Source organism: Coptis chinensis, chromosome 6 (genome assembly GCF_015680905.1).
Source record: "Coptis chinensis isolate HL-2020 chromosome 6, ASM1568090v1, whole genome shotgun sequence".
NCBI classification, from domain to species: domain Eukaryota; kingdom Viridiplantae; phylum Streptophyta; class Magnoliopsida; order Ranunculales; family Ranunculaceae; genus Coptis; species Coptis chinensis.
In genome coordinates, this window is record NC_141461.1 from 77,281,750 (window position 1) to 77,309,652 (window position 27,903).

At 37.2% G+C, this 27,903-nt stretch overlaps 1 protein-coding gene across 2 annotated transcripts; it reads right to left on the reverse strand.

Annotated features, from left to right (window-relative positions):
• Window positions 1-1,104: 1,104 nt before the first annotated feature.
• LOC147494578 (putative F-box/LRR-repeat protein At4g13960) lies at window positions 1,105-27,792 on the reverse strand. Of its 2 annotated transcripts, XM_086566034.1 has the most exons (4): window positions 27,713-27,792; window positions 15,355-15,988; window positions 8,145-8,300; window positions 1,105-1,382 (listed from the first exon to the last, which is right to left on the reverse strand). In XM_086566034.1, the coding sequence occupies exons 2-4, from the start codon at window positions 15,916-15,918 to the stop codon at window positions 1,380-1,382; spliced, it is 723 nt and encodes a 240-aa protein (XP_086422160.1). In that variant the 5' UTR covers window positions 15,919-15,988; window positions 27,713-27,792; the 3' UTR covers window positions 1,105-1,379. The 2 variants fall into 2 exon arrangements, 1 of the variants encoding a protein (XP_086422160.1); XR_015198675.1 differs by lacking the exon at window positions 1,105-1,382 and having other exon boundaries at window positions 6,475-8,287.
• Window positions 27,793-27,903: the final 111 nt, after the last annotated feature.

The following is a 27,903-nucleotide window of genomic DNA, read 5'->3' on the forward strand; positions in this document are numbered from 1 at the left end:
AATATTGGCTTTTGAACAAGTGATGGAGAAAAGTTTGAAATTACAAATGTCATTTTTCTGACAAAGGTTGTTTTTTTGTTTCTATGTTACAAAATGTCTGTATTTTGTATTTTTAATGGTGTGGAAGGAAATCTTTAGTTTTAGACTTGGCTTGGATGTGAATAAAAATATAATTTATAAAAAAATAAGTGAGAAAATAAATTGAGAATAATAAGTTATGGACTTTGACTTGATGATCAAAGGAATAAAGTCTTATTTTTTATTAGGCTAGTGCTCATTGTTCTTCATGGTTATTAAGTTGACAAGTTTTTGTTATATAAGACAAGTTATTGGAAGTACCTTTGGGTGTAAGTGATAAATTACAAAGGACAATGTTATTTTAATTGAAAATATTTAACAAAGAGTTGGACAATTATGGTATGTGTATTTATAGTAAAAGTGTGAAACAGAGCCGGTTAGGGCTTGGTTAGGGTCGGGCCTATGTTTTAGAATCTTAGCCCTAGCCCTGCCCTAAAAGGCATTAGGGCCGGGCCAGGCCGGCCCTAAACTCTGTGAGGGCTTTAGTTGTGAGAGCTTTATAGGGCTTAGGGTCGGGTCGGTCAGGGCCGGGTTAGGATCGTTAGGGCCAAATTCTCACTCCTAACTGGAAAATCTGGTTAGAAAGATGTTCAATATTCCACAATAAACATCCACTAAATATGTATAAACTAAATAGTTTAGTTCAAAATTTCTTTGCCACTAATCATTCTCATGTGACCATTTATGTGCCCTATAGATGTTAGAACAATTCAAGAAGTGGAAACCCCCTTCGGGGAATTACCTGAAACTCAATATTGACGCAAGTTTTAAAAAACTGGGAGACAAATCTATTTATAGCTATGTCTCAAGAGACTCTAATTAATAGAATCTATATTGTTGCAGTAAGAGAACAGTGATGGGACAAAAGCTTTGAAGAGGCAGTATGCTGAGCCTTACTCAGAGGAATCAGCTGGTGTAGGAAGTTTACTTCTACCAATATAGAGGTGGAGACAAGTTTTTAGGCAGCAAAAAAAAATTTGGAGCGGAAGAATACAACCTATCATGGACATCACAGTTCATTCTCAATGATGCACTAGTATTTTTTGGTTGTTTTGATAACATCGGTACAAACTGGGTAGGACGTACTAGAAACAAAGTTGCACATATCCTAGCAACTTATGACAATCAATATATAAATAACAAAAAAAGACTAAAAAGGGTATCAAACTTTACACATTTTGATAATATGGGGACCAAATTTTTTTTCTTGACAGTTTGGGGACCAAACTATTTGATTTTTGCAATGTAGGAACTTCCGTCAAATTTCTCTAACACCGTTTCTTGCCACGTCAGCATGTCTTTTACTTTTCAAAAAAAAAAAAATACAAATTAGAAATCTAAAACAATCATCAAATTCTCCATATGACCAGTGTCAAAGCATAAAGGCAAATAGCATGTCGACAAATCTGAGAATTAATCCTGTGAGAATCAGCTCCACCCTCTAATTGTTTCTTTGAAGCAAGGATTTCTAAATGTTGGACTGCTATTATTTTGCTACCTCTTCAAAAATGTTAGTAAGCCTCTAAAATATATTTATAGTTGTTGAATCTTCCTTCGTTTTGCTCCTAGAGCTTATTTTCTTAGAAATCAATGTTTTTGTTGTATAAACCTACTGTACATTAACTATACACATACATTGAGTACAATTATATACTGTGACATAACCATAGACTCCATAGAATTGCAGTGGTACTTGAATAAACACGAATACAAATCAGATCAATGACACGAGTTAGAAACGTAAATGATAGATAACACGAGATCTCAACCAAATGACCAATTCCAGCGACATCATAACCAACTATTTGTTGCTTACACACATACACTTAGAAATGGCTCGTAACCAATTTTTTTTTCATAAAACTAGGTTCAAAACCCTGATTTCGGTCTTTATTAGCCTAAAACCCATTGACTTTTTGAATTATGTCTAAAGCCCACCCGGTTTGTAAAAGTGCAAAATAAAGGTTTCTTTTTGGTGAGTTTATAGAAAAAACCAACTGAACCTTTATTCTTTTTTCAAAATACCTTACATACCCTTTTATATGAAAGTTGTTACTTAATTTCTTTCTTCCTCAATTGGCAATGGTGATTTCTCATATCATGATTTTGGACTGAAATTGAGACCGTCTTTTCTCTTTTCTTCTTTGTTCTCCTTTTCTTTGGACTTTTCGGAACCGGCCACCACTAAGGTACATTTATTTACACCTACACTTCTATTATTATGTTATCTAGGGCATGCAAAATATAGAAATTGACTGCTAATAATTTAACTTATCGTCATCTATGTATTTGATCATTTTTTTCATCGAATAATATAACCTGCACTCTTTTGAGATAATGGAATTGTTGTAATTTTTAGTTTCATTTCAATTTTGTGTTGTAGGATGGATTTTATTGTTCTTGGAGTTATATCCTACAAAAATTTGACTCTCGCGAGTCGTATTGGTCCGTCTTCTTCAATTATCGATGTCAAAAATGAGATTTCGACGAATTGGCCCAAGTTAAATCAATCATGCTTTGATATTTCTTTCACTCGCGATGTTATTCATTCAATTGATTTGATGAATAGAACATGTACTTGTAAACTATTGGCGTATCGATAATTTTCTTTGCATACATGCTATCGCCTGTATTGGTAGTAAGGGTGATTCCTTTTATGGCTACTTTGATGAAGGATATACGGTGATCGCGTTCAGGCAATGCTACTCACATTCTATCAAGCCAGTTCCGAATGGTTCTATGCTAAGACGCATGCCTTATTCTCCTGTGGTTTATCCGTGTAGTCCAAAGATTGGTCCTGGTAGACCCAAGAAGAAAAGAATTGAAAGCACCGGTGTGATTCGTTAGTCTATGATTAGTTTTGATGTTCTCGGCAAACCATATGTTTTTAGTTGTCTTAATTGGGATTTTTAAGTTTGGTATTTTGACATTTATTAATGAGAAATTGATATTCATTATATACTTTTATGGAATGTTGATACTCATTTGAGATTATTCGCTAGTCGGTTTGTTTTATTTTTCATTTGTTATAATGAAATTTATAGTCTGTAAAATTATTCATGTTGCAGGCGTAATTGACAGTGCAACATTCATGTTGCAGTCTGTTGCAGTCATAATTGAGAGTGCAACATTCATGTTGCAGACGTAATTGACAGTGCAACATTCATGTTGTAGTCTGTTGCAGTCGTAATTGAGAGTGTAACATTCATGTTGCAATTGTAATTGATAGTGCAACATTCATGTTGTAGTCGTAATTGAGAGTGAAACATTCATGTTGCAGTTGTACTTGAGAGTGCAACATTTATGTTGCAGTCTGTTGTAATCGTAATTAAGAGTGCAACATTCATACTGCAGTTGTAATTGAGAGTGAAACATTCATATTGCATGTAGTCGTAATGCGTGAGACTTACTGAACCTATCTCTTTTAAATGAGACTTCTCCATTTTACAGGTGTCATGTTATGTACTACAACTACATAGTTTGATGTTTCCTTTTAAACTTGGTGTTTTTGTCTTTGGAATCATGTACTCATAATGTAGACAAAGCTAAACCCATTTATTATAAACTTGGAATTTAGGAAGCAATTGGCTAATGAGGTATTCAACGTCTACTGATACAAATTGCAGGGATTGTAGGTCATCCTATATATGGTCTGAACTTTACTACATATTCATAACAACAATCACAATTCACAAGAATGAACCTAAGCACAAAATGGGATTTATGAAGTACCAAATTCTCAAGAAATGACAAAACAGAAGCCTCAGTACCACAACCTTTCATCTCTAAGAACTGAATGAACCCTAAACATTGGCCCAAATTGAATTCCAGAAAATTTAGGCATAAAAAAGTAACCAAACTTTACAATTATGCTAACATTTTCTTAACTGCCATCATTCCAATTCAAGATCCACAACCATCATCATTTATAACTATCTCAGATTTGAACTAGGTAAAACGAACGAAGAAATCAACCAAAATAGAGAACACCAGAAACCCTAATTTCATTCACAAAAGATCTAACTCTGATTCATAGGTTCCAAAAAATCAACTATATATTACATCGACACCACTAACATTGAAACATTCTAATACTAAATACTAAAGATAGAAACATTGAAACATTGAAACATTGGAACAAACCCTAAACAAATATCTTCAAGAACTAGTAAATTTGGTAACCGCCTTGGTGCCTTTAGAAACGATATGCTTAGCCAATTCACCAAGAATAACAAGACGAACAACAGTCTGAATCTCCCAAGAATTTTTCATAAAATGTGTAGACAGAGGACACTTCAGCCACGACCCGAATAACTACGATGCTAGCTAGCTAACAACAAGACCAAAATAACTACGAGTTAACAGTGTGCAACATTCATGTTATATTAAGGTTTCGCACCCAACAATATCGGTGATAGTTTTTTCTTTGCGACTTGTTTTCGGGATGTTTTTGGGTTTTAAAAAAAAAAAATGGGTTTTTTTTTCGGGATGTTGAGCCTCGCATAGTTGCATTTTTAGTTTGTTTCGAAGGTTTTTTCAATTTTATGTCCGTTTAGATTTAGCAGCCTTCACCTTGTTTATCCCGGGTTGGTGATGAGGGGTGAAAAGTGAGGAGGTGGCGGTGATAGAGGGTGTGAAAACTAAAGAAAAGTAATGAATTAGTAGCTTGTTTCAACCAATTACGACTTTGCATGATGATTGTTAACATGCTTTTTGAATGCAACATAGATGTTTTAGTGGAAAACATACCTCAAAATTCAAACAAACATCACCAATTTAAACCTCAAACAACACTCATGTTGCATTCAACCCAAAATATTCATGTTAAAGTGTGATTCGACAATGCAACATCCATGTTGCATTGGGATTTGACAGTGCAACATCCATATTGCAGTGGTCAGTGACAGTGCAAATGAAAATCCAAATATATTCGATGCAACACTCATGTTGTAGTGAATACATTCAACACACTTTAACCAATTTTTCATAAAATGAAAATCCTAATATATCAAAATTGTGAAACTATCAATGAAATTTGGTATCTAACCTTTTTGCCCTCTTGTTCTCTTTTTTTTATAGTAGATCTTGTGTTTGCTTGCACATTATCGTTTGAATCTTTTCTTTTTTCTTCATTAGGGTTATTCATTTCGAAATTTGGGTTTAATTTGGGGAACTAGGGTTTTGAAATTTGGGTTTAATTTGGAGAACTAGGGTTTCAAAATTTGGGTTTAATTTGGGAAACTAGGGTTAGGGTTTCGAAATTTGGGTTTAATTTGGAGAACTAGGGTTTCAAAATTTGCATATGTTGTTGACTGCAACAAGAATGTTGCATAATTGTCTAGTTTTGATTTTTGTTTAAGGGACAATTGTGTAATATTGCCAACAAATGGACCAGATGGGCTTTTGATATAATTAGAAAAAGTTGTGTCTTTTTTACGTAATTAAATTGGAACACTGGGCTTCAAGCCCATTCTCTGTTTTTTTTTTTACCAATAAAATTCAATTCATTCCCATAAGTTTCTAGAATTACATCTTTTACAATTAATGCACCGTAGTAGCAAGAAGCTACAACGACATAAAACACACCCTTAGGGGCCATTTGTTAGGGGCCATTTGTTTTTGGCTCTTATAAGACCTTGAGGTCTTATAACCTCTTATTGGTGATTGATTTTGGACAATTTTTGGTTTGTTTTTTGCCTCTTATAAGAGGCATTCTCCTAGAAATGTCTTATAAGAGGCTCCAATTCTATAAGTACCAAAATTAGATCTACTTCAATTCTATAAGTTTTATAACTTGAAAAATGACTCAAACACCCCCGTCCATATACCCCTAGCCTCATTTATCTCTTCTTCCATTTTCATTATCTTATTTTCCAAATAACTCCATTACCCTAACCACCACTGACTACCACCACCACCACCACCACCACGCCGCCACCACCACCACCACCACCATCACCACCACCACTATCACCACCATCATTACCTCCACCACCACTACCATCGAACTATTAAGACTATCACCACCACAACCACTACTACCGTACTATTAAGACCAATATCATCACCTCCACTACCACCACCACCGTACTATTAAAACTATCACCACCACCACCACCGTGCTATTAAGACATCCACCACTTCTACTACCACCACCATCACCATGCTATTAAAACCAATATCATCACCTCCACTACCACCACCACCGTGCTATTAAGACCACTACCACTACCACCGCCAATTAAGGTAGTTTCCTAAAATTGATATTCTAATTATCAAAATTGATTTGAAACCGAAAATCAAACTATACGTTTATTTCAAATTAATATATTCAAGTTAAATGTGATGTAAAGTAGGGTTATATTTGTCAAATAATCATCTATAAGATGTCATGTATTTGTTTTTTCTATTTTTACAAGTGCTTATAAGAGGAACTTAAAATTAAAAACAAACCACTTTATAAGACCATCTTATAAGACCCTCTTATAACACATGGTCTTATAAGACCCTCTTATAACTTAACCCAAAAAAAAACAAATAGCCCCTTACACTTCAATTATATCCCAATTACACAAAAAGTAACTAAATTTACTCCTCGGAAGCATGGCGAGACACACCCACTCAAACAAAGTTTCCATCACCTCCCCCACTATCTTGTGCACATCCATAAACTTTTGTTTAAAAATTCTCAACAGCTGGATCGTAACCAGTGATGAGTTCCACCATGAGACCAAACACTACAACAAAACTAAGGAATGCTCAACCTAAAAACTCAAAAACATTTGAGCATATGACGAAGTACGCCTCAAGTTTATACCTCATATACAAGTTCTATGCTAGAATTCATGCTTTATAACTGCAAATAAATTTTCGCAAAAGGTTCTTACTATAAACACAAGGGGGCTCAGTTTTTTCCTGCAAGAGATGTTAGATAACCATTCCCCACTACTTCAAGAAATTGCAGAAACGAGGAAGAGTTTTAAGCTTATACGTCCAAGACAAAATTCTATGCTAGCATCCATGCTTGATACCAGTAAATAGTTTTTTTAAAGGGTCTTACCATAAACTCAAGCGGTAAGTCTCCTTTTTCCAGTGCGAGACTAAAAAAACGAGGCCTAGAACTATGACAAATCTCCTCTTTCTACTGTCTAATTAATTATATAACCAACTAGAGAAAGAGCACAGAGAGAAATGGATACAAACACCCTAAAAAATCCATCAGCAAAGATAACAAAGAATAATCACAATATACCAGGATATCAGGTCCCTCACAGAAAATTGGACTCCCACCAACAGACAAAGTACTCCTCTTTCACTTCTAGACTACTTTCAACCAGAATAAAAGTGGCATTTGATGTTGAGATGGATTCTACCCACCTCTAAAGATCCTGTTTTTTCCTTTGATCCAAGTACACAAAAAAAAAAAACTGGAAATACGAAAATATTAACCTTCTCCCTTGCGTCTACCCTGCATCCCACCCCAGGATTGCGTCTCAATTACAACAGAAGCTCAACTTTTTTCGAGCTAGACACTTAACAATAAAAATCAATCATGAGTTTATGACATTAGATACTAATGTCTTTGCATTTTGAAATATATATAGGCAACAATGATTCAATTAAATGTATAATATACAATTTCTACTGCACAGACAGTGGACAAAAACTAAACTTTTCAGCTTATACATAGGTCCCAAATTATCAATAAATAAACAGATAGTTAATCAAAAGATATTGTTAAAGTTTGAGCCCAGGAAGCAAAACAACCATCTATATTATCCCTTCTTGATGTTTCCTTCAATGAGTTTGTGGTTAATTGTAACGAAGTAGAAAGAAATGAGAGATGGTTGGTTTATTAGTTTATATCTTGGTGTACCATCTCTACATGATGGAACCAATTTGAATTGATTCCAATTTTACAATTTAAAGGTGCCATGTGCCCATGTGTATGGCAAAAGCCAAGTCTACTCTTCCAAGATTTCAATTTCTAACTAAATCATTCATCAATAAACAGAATATGGTAAACATTAGATGATTGAAAATCAGTTTAGTTCATAAACACTCACCCAAAGGACAAACTTCTCTGCACTCGGGCAACTTCTAAGTAAGCAAATCATACCATTAAGCTCTTTCACATTCCAAGAGGATACTTCCAGTTCCAACTTCCTTAGTACTAAGTACGAAGAAGGCATCTCTCTCGGGATTTCACCTGCAGCAAAACACTTTGATGGAAGCATCCAAATAATATTATTCAAATAAAAATTAGGTTTTTAGACTTGCCCCCCATTTCAAAGATGGATTAGACTTTGCCCCCAAATTCAGGGAAATTAGACTTGCCCCCAAACTCGGACTGGCCTAAGTCAATGCAGTTTGACCGTTATCTCCTTGTGAAATGTCCAAATTACCCTTCGAATATAAAATTACCTAAATAGCCCTTGACTTCACAAGACCGAAGTTTTATTTTGAAAAATAAAACAACACGTGTAAACATCTTGTTCACTCCGATCAACAGTCCATATTCCATCTAAAAAAATTTGGCTCTCTCATTTTAAGGCGGGAAAATGTACTCTAGCTTTCATTGTCTATGTTGAGTCATGGTGTTATGTCGTGTTTGATAAATTCATGTTGTTTTAGTGTTAGTCTTCATAGCAAGTGCTATTTGTTATCATTTTCAACTGTCAATCTGTTGCAACTTGAAGAGGAGAAGCAAGGACAAATTTTTACTGCAATTTGTAGGTAATTATGTTACGTTTTAAAGTTGTTTTAAGTATTTTTGGTGGAATATGTTGATTTGGGGCCTGGGAAATCGAGAAAGATAACAATTTTATGCATGCAGTTTAAATTTTTATATAATTTTGACAATTTCGATTCAACCCATGGTTTTTTATGAATGGAAGTGGGGTTAACATTTATGTTTGTATTATGAAATGGGTGATAGAAAAAATTTGAAGATACATTATCTTTGGGTCGTTTTCAAAAAGAATAAATGGAGAGGAATTGTCACATTTGGATTACAGATCAAAATATCCAGTTAAGGAAATGCTTGATGTTGATAGTGATGAGTTGAATATGATAGACTTTGCTGCAGATGTTAGTCTACCTAGTCACATGTCAAAGTTGGATTATATAAACATTAAGTTGTTCTATCTTGTTAGTGGTAAGCAAGTGTATGTAAACAATGTGATGCTGGTCTTTAAGAATGTTTGATTTTTGTTAGTTGTTGATGATGAAGGGTATTGTCATGTACTTGTGGAGAATGATATGGATGAAAGTGCTATTCCACCATCTCAAGAATATGATGAAACAATGTGTACACTAATGGATTTAAAAAAATTGATTAAGAAGAGGGCTTTGAATGCAAATGACAAGGGAATTCCATGCAAAAGGAGAAGAAGAGTTTTAATGACAAGGGATTTGGTAGTAAGCAAAATAAGAAGAGTGATAAGGACAAGGAGAAGCAAAGGGAAAGAAGAAAAGTACAACACATATGAAGGTAAAAAGCGCACTAGTTGATGGGGAAGATAGCTTCGGGTTGAACTTAGTAAAGTTTTTCGATGAAGAAATGGATCTTGAGCCGCCAGAGTATGTGGATGTACCGGGACTTGCAACAAATGATCCAAGAGATTGATGTTGAGGTTGGGTTTAGAAACCCACCTAGACAACCTCAGATTGATCAGCTTGATCCTGATGAGGGATACCACAGTATAAACTCATCAGATGAAGAAATAGAGTGACAGCAACCAAGGAGTGATGAGTTTTACAATTTTGTATATGAAACCTCCAATGTGTATGTGGATGAAGGAGAGATAGTTATGCCAACATGTTCTGATGAATGGAAAGTTGGCATGGAGTGGCCTGACATTGAAACTCTAAGGCATGAAATTTCAGATTATTGCATAAAGAATAGATTTAAAGTTGATATGAGGACTGTCAATGAAAGGTACAGGATTAGAGCTAAATGTAAGGGTAGCTACAGTGGTAAAGACTGCCCTTGGCAGCTTTTTATTGAGATCGAGGCCCGATGCCTTCACAATGAGATTAAATACATTTGTAAATGAACATATATGTTCTGTGGCGATCCGTAATCGAAGAATGGGATGGGTGATGCAAATTGGGTTGCAAGAAAGATTGCAGCCATGAGATGAAGGTACATTACAAGACCATGTCTCCAAGATTTATCATGGCTGAAGTCATGAGAGGAGATTTCCATGTTAGTATTAGCTATTGGACTGCTTGGCATGCAAGGTTGAAATGTTTGCAAGATATTCATGGTGACTATGGAGCAAGTTATAACATGTCACTGTGCTTTATGTGATCGTATGTTATTTATACCCTTATTTATATTTGTAAATAATTTGGTTGTTTATCATAATGGTGTTTGAACTATTTCAAATGTTTACTTGATACAGATTTTGAAAAGTAACCCAGGATCCAGAGCATGTTATTCTAGAACTGATGGTACTTTGACATTTGAGGATATGTGTGTTTGTTTTCCTGCTTCTTTGCATGGTTTCTTGAATGGTTGTAGGCCTATCATAGGACTAGATGGATGTTTTATGAAGGGGAAGTATGGAGGGCAATGCTTAAGCATGGTGGCCTTGGATGGAAACAATGGCTTGTTTCCTCGTGGCCATTTATATAACTAGGTCCGAGAATAAAGATAGTTGGATTGGGTTTTGAATATAATGAAGAAGTATGGAATAGATGAACATATGGAACTGTGACATTCATTTGAGGATAGACGAGAAAAGGATTGGTTGAGGCTTTGGCACATGAATTTCCTAGGAATCCCCATAGGTTTTGCTTTTACGATATGTTCAAGAATTTCAAAAAGTACTTTAAAGCCAAATACTTAGAGACTATAGTTTGGGGTGCAGCTAAGTGTTATAAGAAACTAGAGTTTGAAAAGTTAATGGAGAAGCTAGGAAGAGAATGTACGGAAGCCAAGGCATGGTTGCTACAAGAAGATGTGGAATGTTGGGCTAGGTCACACTTTGATCTTACTACAAAGTGTGATCATATTAGCAACAACTTCTCTGAGTCTTTTAACAATTGGATATTGGAACTGAGGGATAAGCCAATAGTTCCTTTTGTTGATAAGTATCATACATTGTTAATGTCTTTTCTGTACAAGAGGAGAGAAAAGGCCAAGGAATGGGATGAGGATGGTCTAGTTCCACAAGTGGAAAAGAGAATCAAAGAACTGATTAAAAAAGTCCATTGGTATCATGTGGAATCAAGCAATGAGGTGGTGATAAGTGTTAAAACTGAAAATGGAACTAGATTTTGTGTGAACTTAGTTGACCATGAGTATAGTTGTATGAGGTGGCGCGTTATCTGGTATAGTTTGTGTACATGCAGTGGCGATCTTTGTATCCAAGGAGAGTGTATTGGAAAGAATATTGTAGTAGCTATTATTGGGTGTCAACCTACAAGCTTGCTTACATGGGACACATCATGCCAATGCCTGATATGTCTGAGTGGCCTATGAATTGTGTAAGTTGTAGTCTATCCGTAATTAATGATTGTGTAGTTTCCTAATCTCAAAAGGACTAACATATATTATGTATGTAGGATCTTGAAAGACAAATCATGCCACCTCCATATGTCAGAGGCATTGGGAGGCCCAAAAAGGCAAGGACTAGAGGAGCAGATGAAGAAGTTAATCCCAACAAGCAAATCGGACTTTGTTCTAAATGCAAACAACCGTGACACAATGCCAAGACTTGTAAAGGTCTACCTGGCGCAAAGAAAGATAAGCATGGCAAAAATCTCAAGAGGAAACTCAAGCTTCAGCCTCTGTTCCGAGATGAAGCTCTAGAATCCATGAAGCATCACAAGCATCATCTCCTACTCAAGCATCATCATCAAAAGCAAGCAAAGAGGGTTTGTTCTAAGTGCAATCACCCGGGACACAATACCAAGACTTGTAAAGGTCTTCCTACTACAAAGAAAGATAAGCATGGCAAAAATCTCAAGAGAAAACTCAGCATCACAAGCGGACTCCAACCGAAGCATCCAAAGCAAAAGTCTGCAACAAAGTCAACTATCGGAGCGGCTCCAAAATCAAGTTTGCAAGCATCTCGGGCTTCATCGAAACTCCTCAATCAACAAATTTCAACTGCAACTCGACTTTTGGACCACCAAGAGTAAGAAGATCAAAAACTGCCAAGCTCAAGTTTTAAGGTATATTTTGTAATTGTTTTAAGTTACAATATGCTCCCTATGTCAGACCCTAGTTGATTAGCTTTAAAATTATGTTATGTTCGTTATCGGGCACCGTAACAAAGGCACACATTTGGTGATTTCTTGTCTAAGCAACCGTGCAAGTCATCCACTAGTGTGCTTGAAAGCGGCCGAGCTAACATTTTCGGCCGGGGAACTGTCGGGGCACCAATAGTAACCAAAAGGCCAAGGCCACATGGACCGGGATCAACTCCATTTATGCTGCCAGGACCAAAGATCTCAGCCTTGGGTGCCACGGGGACGAGTGGGGGATGCACCATTCAAAGCAACTAAGAAAAATATCGCCTCCTCTTGCTCCGGCCCTTGCCAACATCAAGGAAGAAGTTTCAAGTTGTCGGACCCAAGTGATGTGGGTCAGTATAGGAGTGGAGTGAATTGTTTTGTTAGTAACTCATGTCAGATATTTGGTTAAGGTTATGCTCAAGTTTTTTGTTAGTAACTCATGTCAGAAATGGTTAAGGTTATATTGTTGATTTTTGGATTTTTTGTTCATAATGAGCACATGAAAACACAACTATTATGGCTATGGCTATTCAAGATTGTAAATCAAGGATATCTGTGTTTGAAAATTTATGTTTGATTGTACTGTGTTTTCTCGGTTTGAGGACTGGTTTTTATTATTGTACTGTGTTTCTCTCGTTTTTTATTTTCTTTGTACTGTGTTTCTCTGGTTTAACCAATAAGCCTTATCACCACAATAGTAGTGATAACTGATAACAATATAAACATGGGTACCCTATAAACATCCACTTTCAGACTTGGCACGCAAGCATGTAACCTAATAAAAATGTGTTATAAGAAAGTAAAACAGACAGGGTACCCAAACAGACAACTCAAGGTACCCAAACAGACAAAATGGCAAAGAAGAAACAGACAGACAATATTTCAAAACACAAAATCAAGTTCACACAGAACTTTAACAGCATTTCCATTTCCATTTCCATTTTACAGAATGCTCAAAACACAAAACAAAACACAACATTACAACATCAAAACACAACATTACAACATCAAAACAAAACATTACAACATCAAAATAAAACATTATAACATCATTTCATCTGTTCTTAACAACATCAAAACAAAACATTACTCCCTAACTTCTTAACAACATTACAACATCACTTCATCACTTCATCACTTCTTAAGCTTCGGCAAGGGCACACCAGCAGCAGCAAGTGCTTGAACCACTTCCTTAAGTTGCTGCCTTTGTTGAGGTGCTGCTTGTGGTGGTTGAGATGTAAGTGGCAAGACCCTTGTAGATCTCCTACCAAATCCATGAGCTGGAGCTGGAACTGGAGCTGGAGCTGGAACTGGAGCTGGAATTGCAGATACATTTCTCCCTCGAGCTGATTTGACCATATGTTCAAAACCTGGTGGTGGAGCATCTGTCTCTAGAGAGTGGACCTCGAGCTGGAGCTACAAGTACATTTTTCCCTCGAGCTGATCTCTCCACATGCTCATAACCTGGTGGTGGCCAATCTGTTTCCAGATGCTCATGATTTCCACTTCCATCTCCACCACTTCCATCTCCACGTTCCATCTCTATGAAACAAAGTTCCCTACACTTACGGCATGAAGTCATCCTCAACTTATCATTTTTCAACACCACCTCCATGAAAACCCTACTATTCACCCTTGCTTTCAACATAGTTATGACAGCATCACAAGATTCCTCTATATTGTCATGATCCACCTCCATCGAGCATAACTTGGCCTTCACCATTTCTACACTTTTTGTCAGACCACTCAACTGAAAATGAACTGAAAATGAACTGAAGACCACTTTTTATAGAAAGATTTTTGGAACTGAAAATGACAGCAGCACTCTTTTTGGAACCTGTTAGAAAGATTTATAGAAAAATAGAAAACAATGCAACACGGTCTCCAATCCTTACCTTAATCTACTAACAGCATTCATTCTTACCTAAAAGTAACTTCATAACTCCATCCCATTAATGATAAAGTAACTTCATAACTTTATAACATATTAATTCCCAAGTCAAAAGTCAATGAAAGTCTAAGAAATAGTTCTAACTCAAAGTTTTAGTTGCTATTTTTAGTAAAGAAATAGTTCTAGTAACTCAAAGTTCTAGTCTAAGAAATAGTTCTAACTACAACTAGAGGAATTACACCTGAAGTACAACTAACTAGACAGCTATAATAACTAACCCTAATAAGTATGTTGAAGTACAACTACTTACATCAATCGATATGTTGAAGTACATGCATTCCCAATCTAAACATATAGTTAAAGAAACAACCCCAAGAATACTATTTTTAATTTAGACTTGCCTCCCCAATATAAACCTATAACTAGATAAACACCCCCATTCTAAGATAACCATAAACCCTAATTTCAAAAGTAGAATAACCATAAGATAACCATAATGCAAACAACCAACAACCATTTGACTTTGATTTTCTTCACCTCCAACTCCAATTGATGATTCACCATCTTCAGTTTACGATTTTTTTGCTTTTAAAGCTTCAACTCTTGCCTCCAGTGTTTCTTCCTTGTTCTGTTGACGATTTGGATTATCAACCCAGTCGAAAAAGTGGCAAGACAATTCTGGGTTGTTCTTGTTGTAATGTCTGCATCCATAGAACAATCGACCTGGGTTCGTGTCTGTATTGGACCTTTTAACAGATACGGGATCTCCATGATAACAAGTTCTTTGGGATGAACAAGAAGCAGAAGACATTTTAGTAATTGAAGATGAGAGCGTAAATTTTAGGGTTCGAAATTTAGGGTGAAAAAGTGAACAAGATGTTTACACGTTATTTTTCAAAATAAAACTCGGTCTTGTGAAGTCAAGGGCTATTTAGGTAATTTTATATTCGAAAGGGTAATTTGGACATTTCACAAGGAGATAACGGTCAAACTGCATTGACTTAGACGGAGTCTGAGTTTGGGGGCAAGTCTAATTTCCCTGAATTTGGGGGGGCAAGTCTAATCCATCTTTGAAATGGGGGGGCAAGTCTAAAAATTATAACAAATTATATAGGAGTAGTACAGAACGAGGGTACCTTGAAAGCCCATCCAGTAAGGGAAAGACTATTGACATTGAGTAAATTGACCAGCACATTGTTCTTGAAATGGTTGGCTTCTAGTCTATTAGCAAGAGTGCGGTTGTTTCGGTATATTTCAATGTCTAACACATGAAAAGCTTCCTTTATGGAGAACATTGTCTTTCCACCATGAATCTGGATGATACAGCAACCATAACTAAACATAACCGGACAACCCCCAACTGGGCCATCATGGCGCTGCAAGAAGTTTTTGACAATCTCTACTAATTCCTTTACTTTCTCACCAGCTCTAGGTCCTATGTAATGCCCCACAAGATCTTTTAACTTGAAAGTAGGAACAGAAGTCCATAGTGGACTCAAGTTTTTGGACAGCACACAGGTCCTCGTAGTTTCTTTCATCGGTAAAAAGTAAAATACATGGGTTATAACATCATCAGGAAGACGAGAGAAATAATCAATTGTGTCCTTGTACATGGTGATATCTGATTCACTTTTAATAGAGTTGGAATTGCAATCACTAATCCATTCGGTTTTTCTTTGTTTGTTCATCACTTCATCCATGACACAGAATGTAAATATGCTTGATGCAAATCGCACAACGCCTCAGTTCTTTACTAAATTATCGAGCAACCTATCGAATCACAAAACGGAATAACTAAGTACTAACTCAAGTCTCAGCACAAGCACAATTTGAATGAGGAACAAAAGAAACTAAATAACTTGTGGAGAGAAGCAACAAAACTTAACTAACACCAGTGACGGAAGACCACTCCTACTTATAGACATATGATAAGCAACTAGACTATGTAAAGGGTAATTTCCCAATTAGTAACCCATAATGTCAATCTGTTCCCAAGTAGTAACCACTCTTCAATTTTGACTTTTCAACCTCACTTTTGACACTTTTGCCCTTCTCCCTTTTTTCAAACAATGCCCACGTGGACATGCAACACTCTCTCTCCCCTCTTTGCCTACTGCGCATAACTCTGTCATATTGTACCTCATGAGTTTGACTTTACAGTGATGGACAACCGTTGGATCTTGATCAAGAAAACACGTTAATCAAACATGTTGTAGTATCTGTGGTTGCTATAATGAAGAAGCAACTGACTAATAAACTATCAGCAACTCTCAGTGATTTTTGTTGTCAGTATCTTTACAAATTTTACCTCGTATTTTGAGCCAACCTAAAAAAATAAGGACAAAAGCTCAAAGTTTCTATTTTTTTCTTGGTTGTTTCTTCTTCTTCCTCGTCATTGTCCCTCTGCTTTTTGTATTTTTTAAGGTTTGACATGGAAAACATGACACATTCACATGATAAAGGTATAGTTTGTTGTTTTTTAAGCTATCTAGGGCCTTGGGTCTACGGTTTTGTTCCACGTAGTTTAGTGTTTTGTTTGTTTGATGTTTCATCTTTCAAGGAAGAGGGTTTTGAAGACAGCTATGACGTCTCCATGCATAAATGCATGTTGATTATATAGTTGTGGTAGCATGTTGTGGTTTCCATGTTGATTCTATATTTAATGTTGGGTTTAATATTAAGGCATTTAAGATGGATTCTGTCATAAATGTCCTAAAAGTGTTAGTTTAACTAGTTGGGTCTAGTTTGTGCTTAAATGTTTGAATTTACTTTTCAGTTTTTATGGTTTATGGTTAGATACTTTTTGTAACCATTGCTTTTGGTTGTTTTTTATACTTACTGGTTAGGTACTTCTTTTGATGTTCTTATTCACTACAATGGGGAGATGAAAGCGGACAAGTATGGCCGGATGAAGTATGTTGGTGGCGAGGTGAAATTGAGAGTTTGTGATGGGGGTATTTCATTTGAAGGATTCACGAAATGTACCGTGGAAGGTGTGTTGTCGAGAAAGAGATCTACTTTTTCTATAAGATACTTGACGAAGTCCCCCGCGGTCGAATTGATGAAGAAACAGATTATTTGAACATGATTATGAAACAAAGAAAGTCTCCAAGAAAAACAATGATGGTTTGGGTTATCAACGAAGTAGAAGTGGTAAGCAATGGATGACTTAATGCTAAGAAGAAAGAAGTTGCTACTTGAGTTGTTTAAGAAAGACGCGACTCCAAGCAAGTGTTTCTCTGTCAAACACTCTTTTAAAACAGAAAGACGAGTCAAGTCCAAGTTAATTCTCCTGGAAACACTCTTTTTCGAAACGAAGGAGCTAGCTCGTCGAGCGCCCTATTAACCAATTTAAACTTGTCGATGAAGCAATTGGTAAGTAATGCAGTTCCATTTGGTTTGGTCATTATTAGTGAGGGTGGGTACATGCTTTATTTCCTGATAGTTATGAATCTTTGGTTTTCCAGAAAGTCCCCTTGACCAACCACGGGTGGGAGAGTGGGGACTCATCAATGGGAAGATGTGGAGATTCACGACGTCGAATAACACATTCAACCTCACAGCTTGTCAACGTTCGAAAAGGTAATGGCAGGTAAGTCTTCGATATCAATGGGATATGTTGATAGATGATAGCTTACCTGTCGCTGATAGTGGTGTGGAACTTACTGAGTGTTCATTGAAATATAGATATTTGGCCGAGGGTGTTTTCCTCGAAGTTACACTGAACCTTCAAGATGATAAGAAAACGGTCACACCGCCTTTCTCGTTTGTGGAAGGTACACACTATAGCCTTGCAAGGTAACATATAGTTCGATTGGCCGATAGTGGAGAGCTAATTATCGATATTATACGAGGGGCGGTCAATGATGGTGATGAGCAAGATGGTGTACCGGATCTCGATCAACCCGATTATGATGACTTTGATTCCCAAAATCCATATGGTGATACGGAAGGACGTCGAGGAATATAGAATTTCCATGAATCAAAATATTGACAATAATGAGGGTGATGATGATGAAGTTGAAATACTACATGAAGTTAATTTTGAAGAAGAAGAAGTAGTACAAGTAAAGGATGGAGATGATGATGATGAAGTTAGAGTAGTAAATGGTGGTAATCAAGATGATGATGATGAAGTTCAATTATTGGATGATGATTGTGATGTATGGTCTACTCCTAACCGTAGTCAAGAGTTTTTGGGGAGGCACACCTATGACGTTATTAATGATGAGGAAGGCCAAAGTGAACCCGATATGATAAGTAATGATGATGAAGGCCAAAGTGAACCTGATATTGAAACAGATGGAATGGTTGATGCTACGCTATTCGGTGCAGAAGATCTCAATTCAGAAGACTTACATCAAGGATATGATCCTCTTCGCTCTCCCCATAGTCCAGAAACACCAGCTAAAGTGGATGTAACTCCTCCTCATGTGAACCTGAAGTTTGTTCCTCCTAAAGTAGGACAACACTATCCTACTCGGGATGATCTTATAAAAGACATGAAGTCATACGCAATAGCAAACATGTTTGATTTGCGTCGTGCGAGCACTTCTCCTGAGAGGATTTATATGAAATGTAAGTCTCCTGGTTGCACATTTCATTTGTTTGCAAAGCCGACCACTGGTTCTGATATATGGGTTATTATAACCTTTAGAGAAGCACATACATGTTCACAAGATAAAGCAATTGCAACTAATAAACAAGCTGATGCAAAATGGGTTTCAGAAGTTGTGAAATCGAAACTTAGGGACAATATTGATATGGCTCCGAAACAGTTGCAGTTGGAGGTTAAGGACGCACACCAGACAAATGTGTCGTATAAAGTTGCTTGGAAAGCAAAAGAAATTGCAATGCAAAAGGTAACTGCCTTGGTTATATCAGCAACTAATTAACGCAATAGTAGCAACAACTAACTTATGTTTGTTTCGCTTTTTTCTTTGCAGATAGGGGAAGCTTTAGTCGGTCGTACCAAATGTTGCCAAATTATTGTAAAGAACTTAAAAGAGTGGATTCAGATTGTTTCACCGAGCTGCAAACGCGTCATCGGCCCCCGAGCACAAGTTTGAGCGTTTTTGTTTGTGAGCTCTGGCGTCACCGGGTCCGAAAGCTTACAAAAGATGTCTTCGATCCATTGATTATGATTGATGGCACTTTCATGGTGGTAGGTACAACTCAATCATACTAATGCGCTATCGGCTGATGGCGATAGCCACGTGTTTCCAATTGCATTTGCCATAGTCCCAAAGGAAAATAATGACCACTGGGATTGGTTTCGGAAAAGTTAAGAGACCTTGTTGTTGGGACCGAGCAAAACTTTGTTCTTCTCTCGATAGGCATGTAAGCATTCTTCAAGCCGTGCCTAAAATACTTCCTAATGCGGTCCATTGCTTTTGTGCACAACACATTTCAAATTGTATGACTAAGCAAGAGACAAAGGGAAGGTGAAGAGATTTCTTTGAAACTTATGAGCAGGGCAGAATTTGTAAGACTTATGAGCCAAATTTATTGTCTTGGGCAGCAGAAAGGTTATGCAAAGATTGTAAAGATTCGAAAGAGTCGTGGTGTTGTGCTTTTGCTCCAATGAGAAGGTATGACATTTGCTACACAAATCACATAGAGAGCTGGAACAAGATGATACTTCCAGAGAGCTATGCGATTGACATCTCTTGTCAATGGTATCGGGTTAAACATAATGAAACATTTTATGACTACGGGTGATGGCGTCAAAGCTGAAGACAAAACTGACCAAATCACCGAGGAAGTGCTCATCTCGTCGAGATATTCGAGTAGGCGTTTCCACGCAACAAAGGCAAGTGAGCACGTTTATTACGTGCAATCACTAGACCGCATCGACAACCGTAGAACCTTTTGGAGAAGACTTGCACATCGCGGTTTCTTTCAACGGGTTGGTCTTCCTTGTAGCCATGCTATGAAGGCAATCGATCCCGTAAGCTATGTGCATATGACTTTTTGCTTGCATTGGTACACAAAAGAAACGATGATGGATACATATAGAAGCTGGACACCATTAAGAGGAAAAAAACGATGGGTTTGGGTTTATGATGGCATCATCGTCCGGCCCACCCGTTGATGAGGTGATGCGGGAAGACCACGAGAAAAAGAGAAAGCTCTAAAGGAGAGGGAGGAGTGCAAAGAAAGAAGGTGTGCTTGGCGTTGTGGTGGTCTTGGACCACAATAAGGCAACTTACGCGGTTACCCGTTGATGATCTTTGAGTGGATTGATTTTTCAAATTGGGATTCCACCAGATTTTGCATATGAAGAGTACATATGATCTTTTCGGTGGTAGCTTTGGTTTGTTTGAAATTGGCACTTGCAGTTGCATATATATGTTAGTGGTAAATTGTTACCCGTGGCTTTATTTTGGATAGTTTTGGTTGGCAATTTTGGTTTCATAATTAATTTGGTTTGAAACGGACATCTTCTTGTACTATTAATATCAGTAACTATAACAAGGACATGGTGGTCTCTAATGGATAGTTTCTTTACAAGTAGGCTAACATCATCAACACGCCCTCTATTTTCATTTTAATAGGACCATCAATGGTGATTTGCAACCTGGTTTTCCTTTGTTACCTTTGCTTCACTAGCAGGTGCTTTAGCCTTATGTGTCCCTTCACCTTCTAGATCTATCCATTCAAAACCCTTGCATGGACCGGCCCTGCATGAGAGAAACCTTCTTCCTAGACTATGTGGCTTTGTACTTACACCATACCTCATATTCGTGCTTGAGCATAGCGGACGGTCGCGTAGTTGCCCCGTGGGCGGTTGATCTTCCAATTGCCCGGTTCCCCACACTCAAAACATTTGCTATAGTTGGTTGATGATGAACCAACATTTGTATTATTCTTGGTAGAATCCTCACCATCCTCACCCCCACCCATTTTGAGCGAGAAAAAAAGAAAGAGAAATGGGATGGACCAAGAAAGGCAACCCGGTTTGTACTTATAAAGGAAACACACTATTTTCCGCCAAGTGGTGTTGGCGCCAAACTATTCCCCATGAACATTTCCGCCTAAACTATACACAAATGTTTGATGAAACAAAATATTCCAATAACCATATTGCATTGCAGGACCTATCAGCAACTAATTCCATAATAAATGCTTCACTAAAAACATATTGCATTGCAGGACCTATCAGCAACTAATTCCATAAAAAATGCTTCACTAAAACATATTGCATTGCAGGACCTATCAACAACTAATTCCATAAAAATGCTTCACTAAAACTTAACTCATCACTCCATGAAAGCATGAAGCAATGAATGACAAATTCCATCATCACAAATTAAGTAGTGATGATATTAACGGCACCACAAAATGATATTACCATACTAAAATTAGACAACTAAACACAAAATAGAAGAAGTAGCATCCACCAAAATTTCGTTTCATAGTGATTCCCCCGCCGTCGCAGGCTTCTTTTAGCATCCTCCAAACTCTTCTGCAATTGCTCTTTGCGCTTTTTGAAACGATTATCCGGATTCAACCCACAATTAATTATATCCATTCCAATCCTCTTCCTCATTTGATGAGGTTGCATATCTATTTTGTTTACTTCCTCGGTACACCCTCGGAAAGCCTCTAGATAGGCTAGGCAAAAAAATAGGCCACAACTATTTGTATCACGGTTGTTGAGTAACAGGCACAAACTCACGAGCCCAAGGGGCTCCCAAATCATGAGGTGACGATGGATCAGCACACCTCATGACATAAGTAAGACAAGTCTCTATAGCAAGTTGCTCATCAGAAACTTTCTTGAGACCAAGAGAATCATAGTTGTAGATTTTTCTCTTTCCAAAATTGTAGACTTCAAGAACCCAGTGGCTACCTTCAACTTGAAGAGGAATGATAAGACCCATTGCCCTGGATGGGTGTGCTTGATCTCTAATTCTTCCTTCATAAGGGTCTAAGTACTCTTTAACAACTTCATGTGGATGATACGCACCACTATCTACTCTGTCATCGAGTTGCACCACTGAAGGTTTGGTCTTCCATCTTCTTCTTAAAGTTTGTATACTCTCTGTTCATGAATTTCTACATCAACAAAATCATAAAGTACTTCATCAGTAAGGTGAACTATACAAAACAAATTCCATCAACCAATGAGATACAACTTACAGAAAAGTATACATCCTCAATGATAGTATATGTTTCTTCTTCTGGAATGCCATTTTCCTTACAATGTTGGATGTACCACCTGATCAACAGCTTCACATATATGGTGATCACCTGAGTCATAGAATTTTAAAAATTATTATGCAGAAGTTGCTGATGGTTAATATGTTAGTTGCTGATGGTTAATATGTAAGTTGCTGCTAGTTAATATGGTAGTTGCTGATGGTTAATATGTTAGTTGCTTCTAGTTAATATGGTAGTTGCTGATGGTTAATATGTTAGTTGCTGCTAGTTAATATGTAAGATAATATGTTAGTTGTGTAGTGACCTCCCCATCTACCCACTCTCTTCCATGCAATGAATGGAAACTTTACCTTGAAATAGGCTGGTTGTATCCAAACACTCTAGCATCTAAACGTTTTGTGAATTGCACAACCTTGTGAACATCTTCCAATAGTATCTTGAAGACGAGAGGAGGTCACCTTTTTGGTGGTGGTTTTCTTGATAAATGTTTTGGCGAGCGGACTTGATCGGTTCATCACATTCTGTCAATGTTTTCTTCCATGGTGACCTTGCATCCCTTCCCTTCTCTTCTTTCTTCTTTGGTGTGTTTCTTCAGTTTTCTTTTCCATTTCACTTGCCATTTGACTCTGTATGCGCACCACATCAGGGGCCACCATTTCCCCCTCCACAGCATCATCATCATCTACATCATTATCACGTTCTCCCAACATCACATTATCATTTTTAGATTTCATAACAACAATAGATTTTAGTGACTATCTACCAAAAAGGTTTGGCGGTTGTGGGTGACAATACGAGGCAAGTCGGTTATGTCGAAGATCGCCAAGAAAGTAAAGCGAGAAAATGTGACCTTCTCCATTTATGAGTTAGGGACTTCTCCCCATCAATATCAACATCATCATTGGAGGGAACATCAACATTATGTGTAGCCGGGGACCATCACCAGGAGCAATGTCCAAGGGACTAATAAATGGCACATGCTCAACAACATCCATATTATAGACTTCCACTAGGGAACTTTGGCCAACCACATTCTCATCAACAGGCTCTTTCACACCCTCTTCCTGCACTTCATTGCTCAAAGACTCCTGAACCACATTCTCTTGACATTTGTAGGTATTTACAACCTCTCTTGAACCTCCTCAACTAAAAACTCACGGAGCACCCTCATCATTATCATAAGGGCCTTCATGTTCATGTTCAGGTTCTTGGAAAAAACCATGTACATGGTCTTCCCCCATCACCTGGTCATCATGAGGAGTCTTGGGTAACTCTTCACTAATATCTCTCAAAACATCAGCTGCTGCAACAAGATCAGTTTCACTACCCTCTCCCTCTCCATCTTCTTCTTCCTCACCTAAACCAATCAAATTTCTTCTTCTTTTTGGTTTGTTAGCTTCCTTGCTCTTAGCCTCCATGTCTTTTCTTTTCTCACTGACTTGATTTCTTTTCAAAAGTGTTTGCCTTTTGCTAGCCTTTACAGCCTCTACTTTACTTAACCTTGGTGGCTGGACTCTCTCACTTCTTTGCATACTATGTTTCTCTTCACCCTCCTCCTTACCATTTTAAACCCCGCATTCCTCCTCTTTTTCTATTTTCTTCAACCTCATGTGAAAGATCAAATGTAACTTTCTTAGGGGATGATGACTTCCTCTTAGAAGGTGGGGATGATGACTTCCTCTTAGAAGGTGGGGTGAACCGACTTCTTCCACAACATGACTTTAACCTTATTCTTAACAAACCGTGTAGTAGGTTTTGACAACGGCATTAGCATTGGTGTGTAACACGACTTCTTCCCCTTGTTTTCTTTGTTCTTGGTCCCTTCACAACCCCCACGGGATGATGATGGTTCACCCAATCCACTTTTCTTCCCACCTGTAAAACCCCTTGCGATTATTGTCTCCATACCGCCCTAATTTCAGACTTGATGTCATTCCGAGCCACCCTAACCCTTGTATTCAAAAGTTAGTTGAAGTAGGCATTGCCGGTGTATCATAGAGTCCTATCTTATGAGTCCTATCTACCTTATGAGCACTAACATAAAGTTCCCCGATATATCCGGTTTCTGAACCTATCTTATCGGTTAACATAAAACTACCATAGAGTTTCGATATATCAAGTTTAAGAACCCATCCTGTGAGTCAACACAAATGTAATATATACTTCGATCGATATTTTCGGTTTAAGAACCTCTCTTATAAATGCAACGGATGTCAAATGCATTCTTGATGTATCCGGTTGCAGGAATATAATTAACAATGCAGAGTTTATAATCAACAATGCAATGCAGAGTTTATAATCAACAATGTAGAGTTTATAATCAACAATGCAGAGTTTCAATCATATGCTTACAAGGGCTTTCGGTAGGGTGTGCTGTCTCAAGCATCTCCTTGGCGAAACCGAAGCAGCTTTGTGTGGCTTTGTTGGTTGAAAAGCCACCTTCATTACATCTTCATTCATTTCTTCTTCTTCAATATCCAAAGTGTCAAAGGCAACAACCTTACCCTTAAGAGGCTCGAGCTTCTTCTTCTAGGTCTGGAGATGTAAGTTCTTGGGAGGCAACCTGAACCCAATCTAGTATTCTTGGGAATTTACCATTCAATGCCCTACGAGCCCCAAGAGAGGGGATGTGAAGGTATGCCCAAATATCAAAACAAATAACACAACCATAAACTGCAAAGGAGTCCTTCTCATCTAACACATTTTTGTAAATATCATCCAAACAGTATTCCAACATCTCAAAGCAAGGTGTGCCCCATGGAAACTGATCAAAAGCAGCTAGGTCCTCTGCAAGATCAACATACCTTCCATCTACAGTCCTAGAAGATCCAGGAAGCACAACTTGGGAGCAGACATACAACCTATTGAGCCTAAATATATCACTTTTATCTTCACTACCCTGGATTTTGCCACCACTAAAGCATCTAATATTTCGTCTCACTAACGGTGCTTCCTTTAAAAACCTAGCACGAAATTCGATGTGTTGTTCTTCACGTCAGTGGTGTAGAATGAGTTAGCAACAGAGTTTACACTAAGACCCATAATCAATGCAACATCACTCTTCTTGAATACCAAATCTTTGTTACCAATTCGATAGCAAAGTCTACCAACTTTATGGCTAACTATGGCACAAACTAGAGTAGTTGTTGCGTGCATATTTTTTTGGATTTGCAAAAAGCTTCCAAAACAGGAATTCTCAAAATCCTCCATTTCTTCCTTACTAAATCCACCAAATAATTTCTGCATTTTATCTAATGACATTCTACATGTCAGGTTAAGCTTCCTCATTTCTCCACCAATAATTCAAACCGTAAAGATAAAATGAGGGTGGGGTTATAATATGGAGATTGAAGTGAAACTAAAAATTAGGGTTTCCAAATTTAATTGAGCCGGTGGGGACGGTTTTCCCCTAATTCCCAATTGATTTCTTTAAGTTTTGGTTAATGTGACACGTCGTTCCAAGGTCATTTCCCTCCGCGTGTGGGACTTCATTAGGTACCCAACTTTATTTCCGCCAAAATCTTCGATGTCCATGTTGATTCCTCTATCTAATGAACAAACATATTACTACCCTAGAACTATCAACAACTTTACTATACATTGTCTAAATAATTAATTCTAATAAGGTTAAAAAAAAATTCAGTAAATTCAGTATAAAGATTAACATTCTACATGAAGCTTTTTAACATGCCGAAGCATGCTTGCCACTAGATATCATGAAATAAACATGGGTATTTGAAAAAAGAAAAAAAAGGGTTTGATTGCCTTTAAATTGGGGACACATGTCAATCCTCAAATTTCCCGCCAAAATAATGATATTCATATTCGTCTGTCCAATGAATAACTATATTGTGGCCTTAAGACTATCAGTAACTTTCTTGTACATTGATAATTATATATGGGTACCCAAATTATTCATTCAATCCATTTAGGGTCCATTTATGGGTTAATTTCGGGGTAATTTAGTCGAGTTGCATACTTGCATGTCCTCTAATATGGCAACAAATGAATTACATTGGGTTTGACAAAGGGTCAAAATTCACTTCATTTTCTAAATTAATTTTGGTCTTGCTTTGTCCCTTCATTGTTTGTGTGTCATGATGACCATTTACGGTAAGGTGAAAAGAAAACTAACCACCCCACATAATTACAACGCCTCGTTTCCCGCAAACACTTATCTTTGAAATAGTCATCTGAAATTTGATCTCTCTCATCTCTCACATTCTAATATTCTTTCTGTTAGCAACAATCTACCAAAGCAACAATCTACCAAAGTTAAATCTACCAAAGTTAAATCTACCAAAGTTATCAACATGCCTCTTCACGGATGTTCAAGTGGGTGAAACCACCGATTACTCAGTGGACGATGCGAGAAAATGTGGGATAGTTATTCTAACGATGACTACAATCGGATGATGAAGAAGAAGGCGATGAAGAAGAAGAGATGTATGATCCTTATTTTGTTGAAGACCCTCTTGATTACATGTGGGAAGACCAACATGATGATGATAGTTCCAGATTAGGGGGGATGATGGCGATGATGAAGGCGAGGAAGATGAAGGCGAGGAGGAAGATGAAGGCGATGAAGATTAAGGGTTGTTGTTATGTTGTTATGTTCTGTTGGGTTTTATGTTGGGGTTTATGTTTTGTCTTAGGGGTTTATGTTTATGTTCGGTGCTTTTTGCAATTTTTGTTGATGATAGTTGTAGAACGGAACATGTCCCGTGAATGCCTTTGTACATTTTGCTTAGTTTTAAGGGTTTAATACATGGGTTGGTTTAATTCATGATTTTTATCTTGTTATTTTACAAGAATCTTATCCTTTTATCATTATTCTTGTTATTTTTACAAGAATCTTATTATTTATACATTTTTCTTATTAAAAATAATTTTATTTATAATAAAAATAGTATATGAAAGCAGTGTTAATGTAAATAACCGTCCATCTTAATGTTCTGAATCTCGATGGTTTTAAACCACAGATCGTTAAGTGGACCGTTCATTTGCATCTCTTCATCTCTAAGATAATCTATGGTATCTATATCCACACACCCATCAAATCACTTCAAATAAGGAGAGAGTTGTTGCAGTAGAGAGTTGTTGCATGTCCACGTGGGCATTGTTTGAAAAAGGGAGAAGGGCAAAAGTGTCAAAAGTGAGGTTGAAAAGTCAAAATTGAAGAGTGGTTACTACTTGGGAACAGATTGACATTATGGGTTACTAATTGGGAAATTACCCCTATGTAAAACTCGTCGTATCAGTTTGCATGTGGTATATCATAATTGAACATGTAAGGTATGGGATGTGGAGTTTAAAATAGTGTTAAACCTTGTGTCACACTAGCAAGTGACATTTTCCACATGGCAGTTGGGCATTCGCTCGTCTGACAGTACTCTAGTTCAATTCTAGAACGAGACTATATAAAATATGCTTTTACGGTGTACATTTTAAAAGCATTCAGAGCAGAAGAAAACATTAATCAGACAGATATATGGCACAAAAATGGCTTTAAATACTGA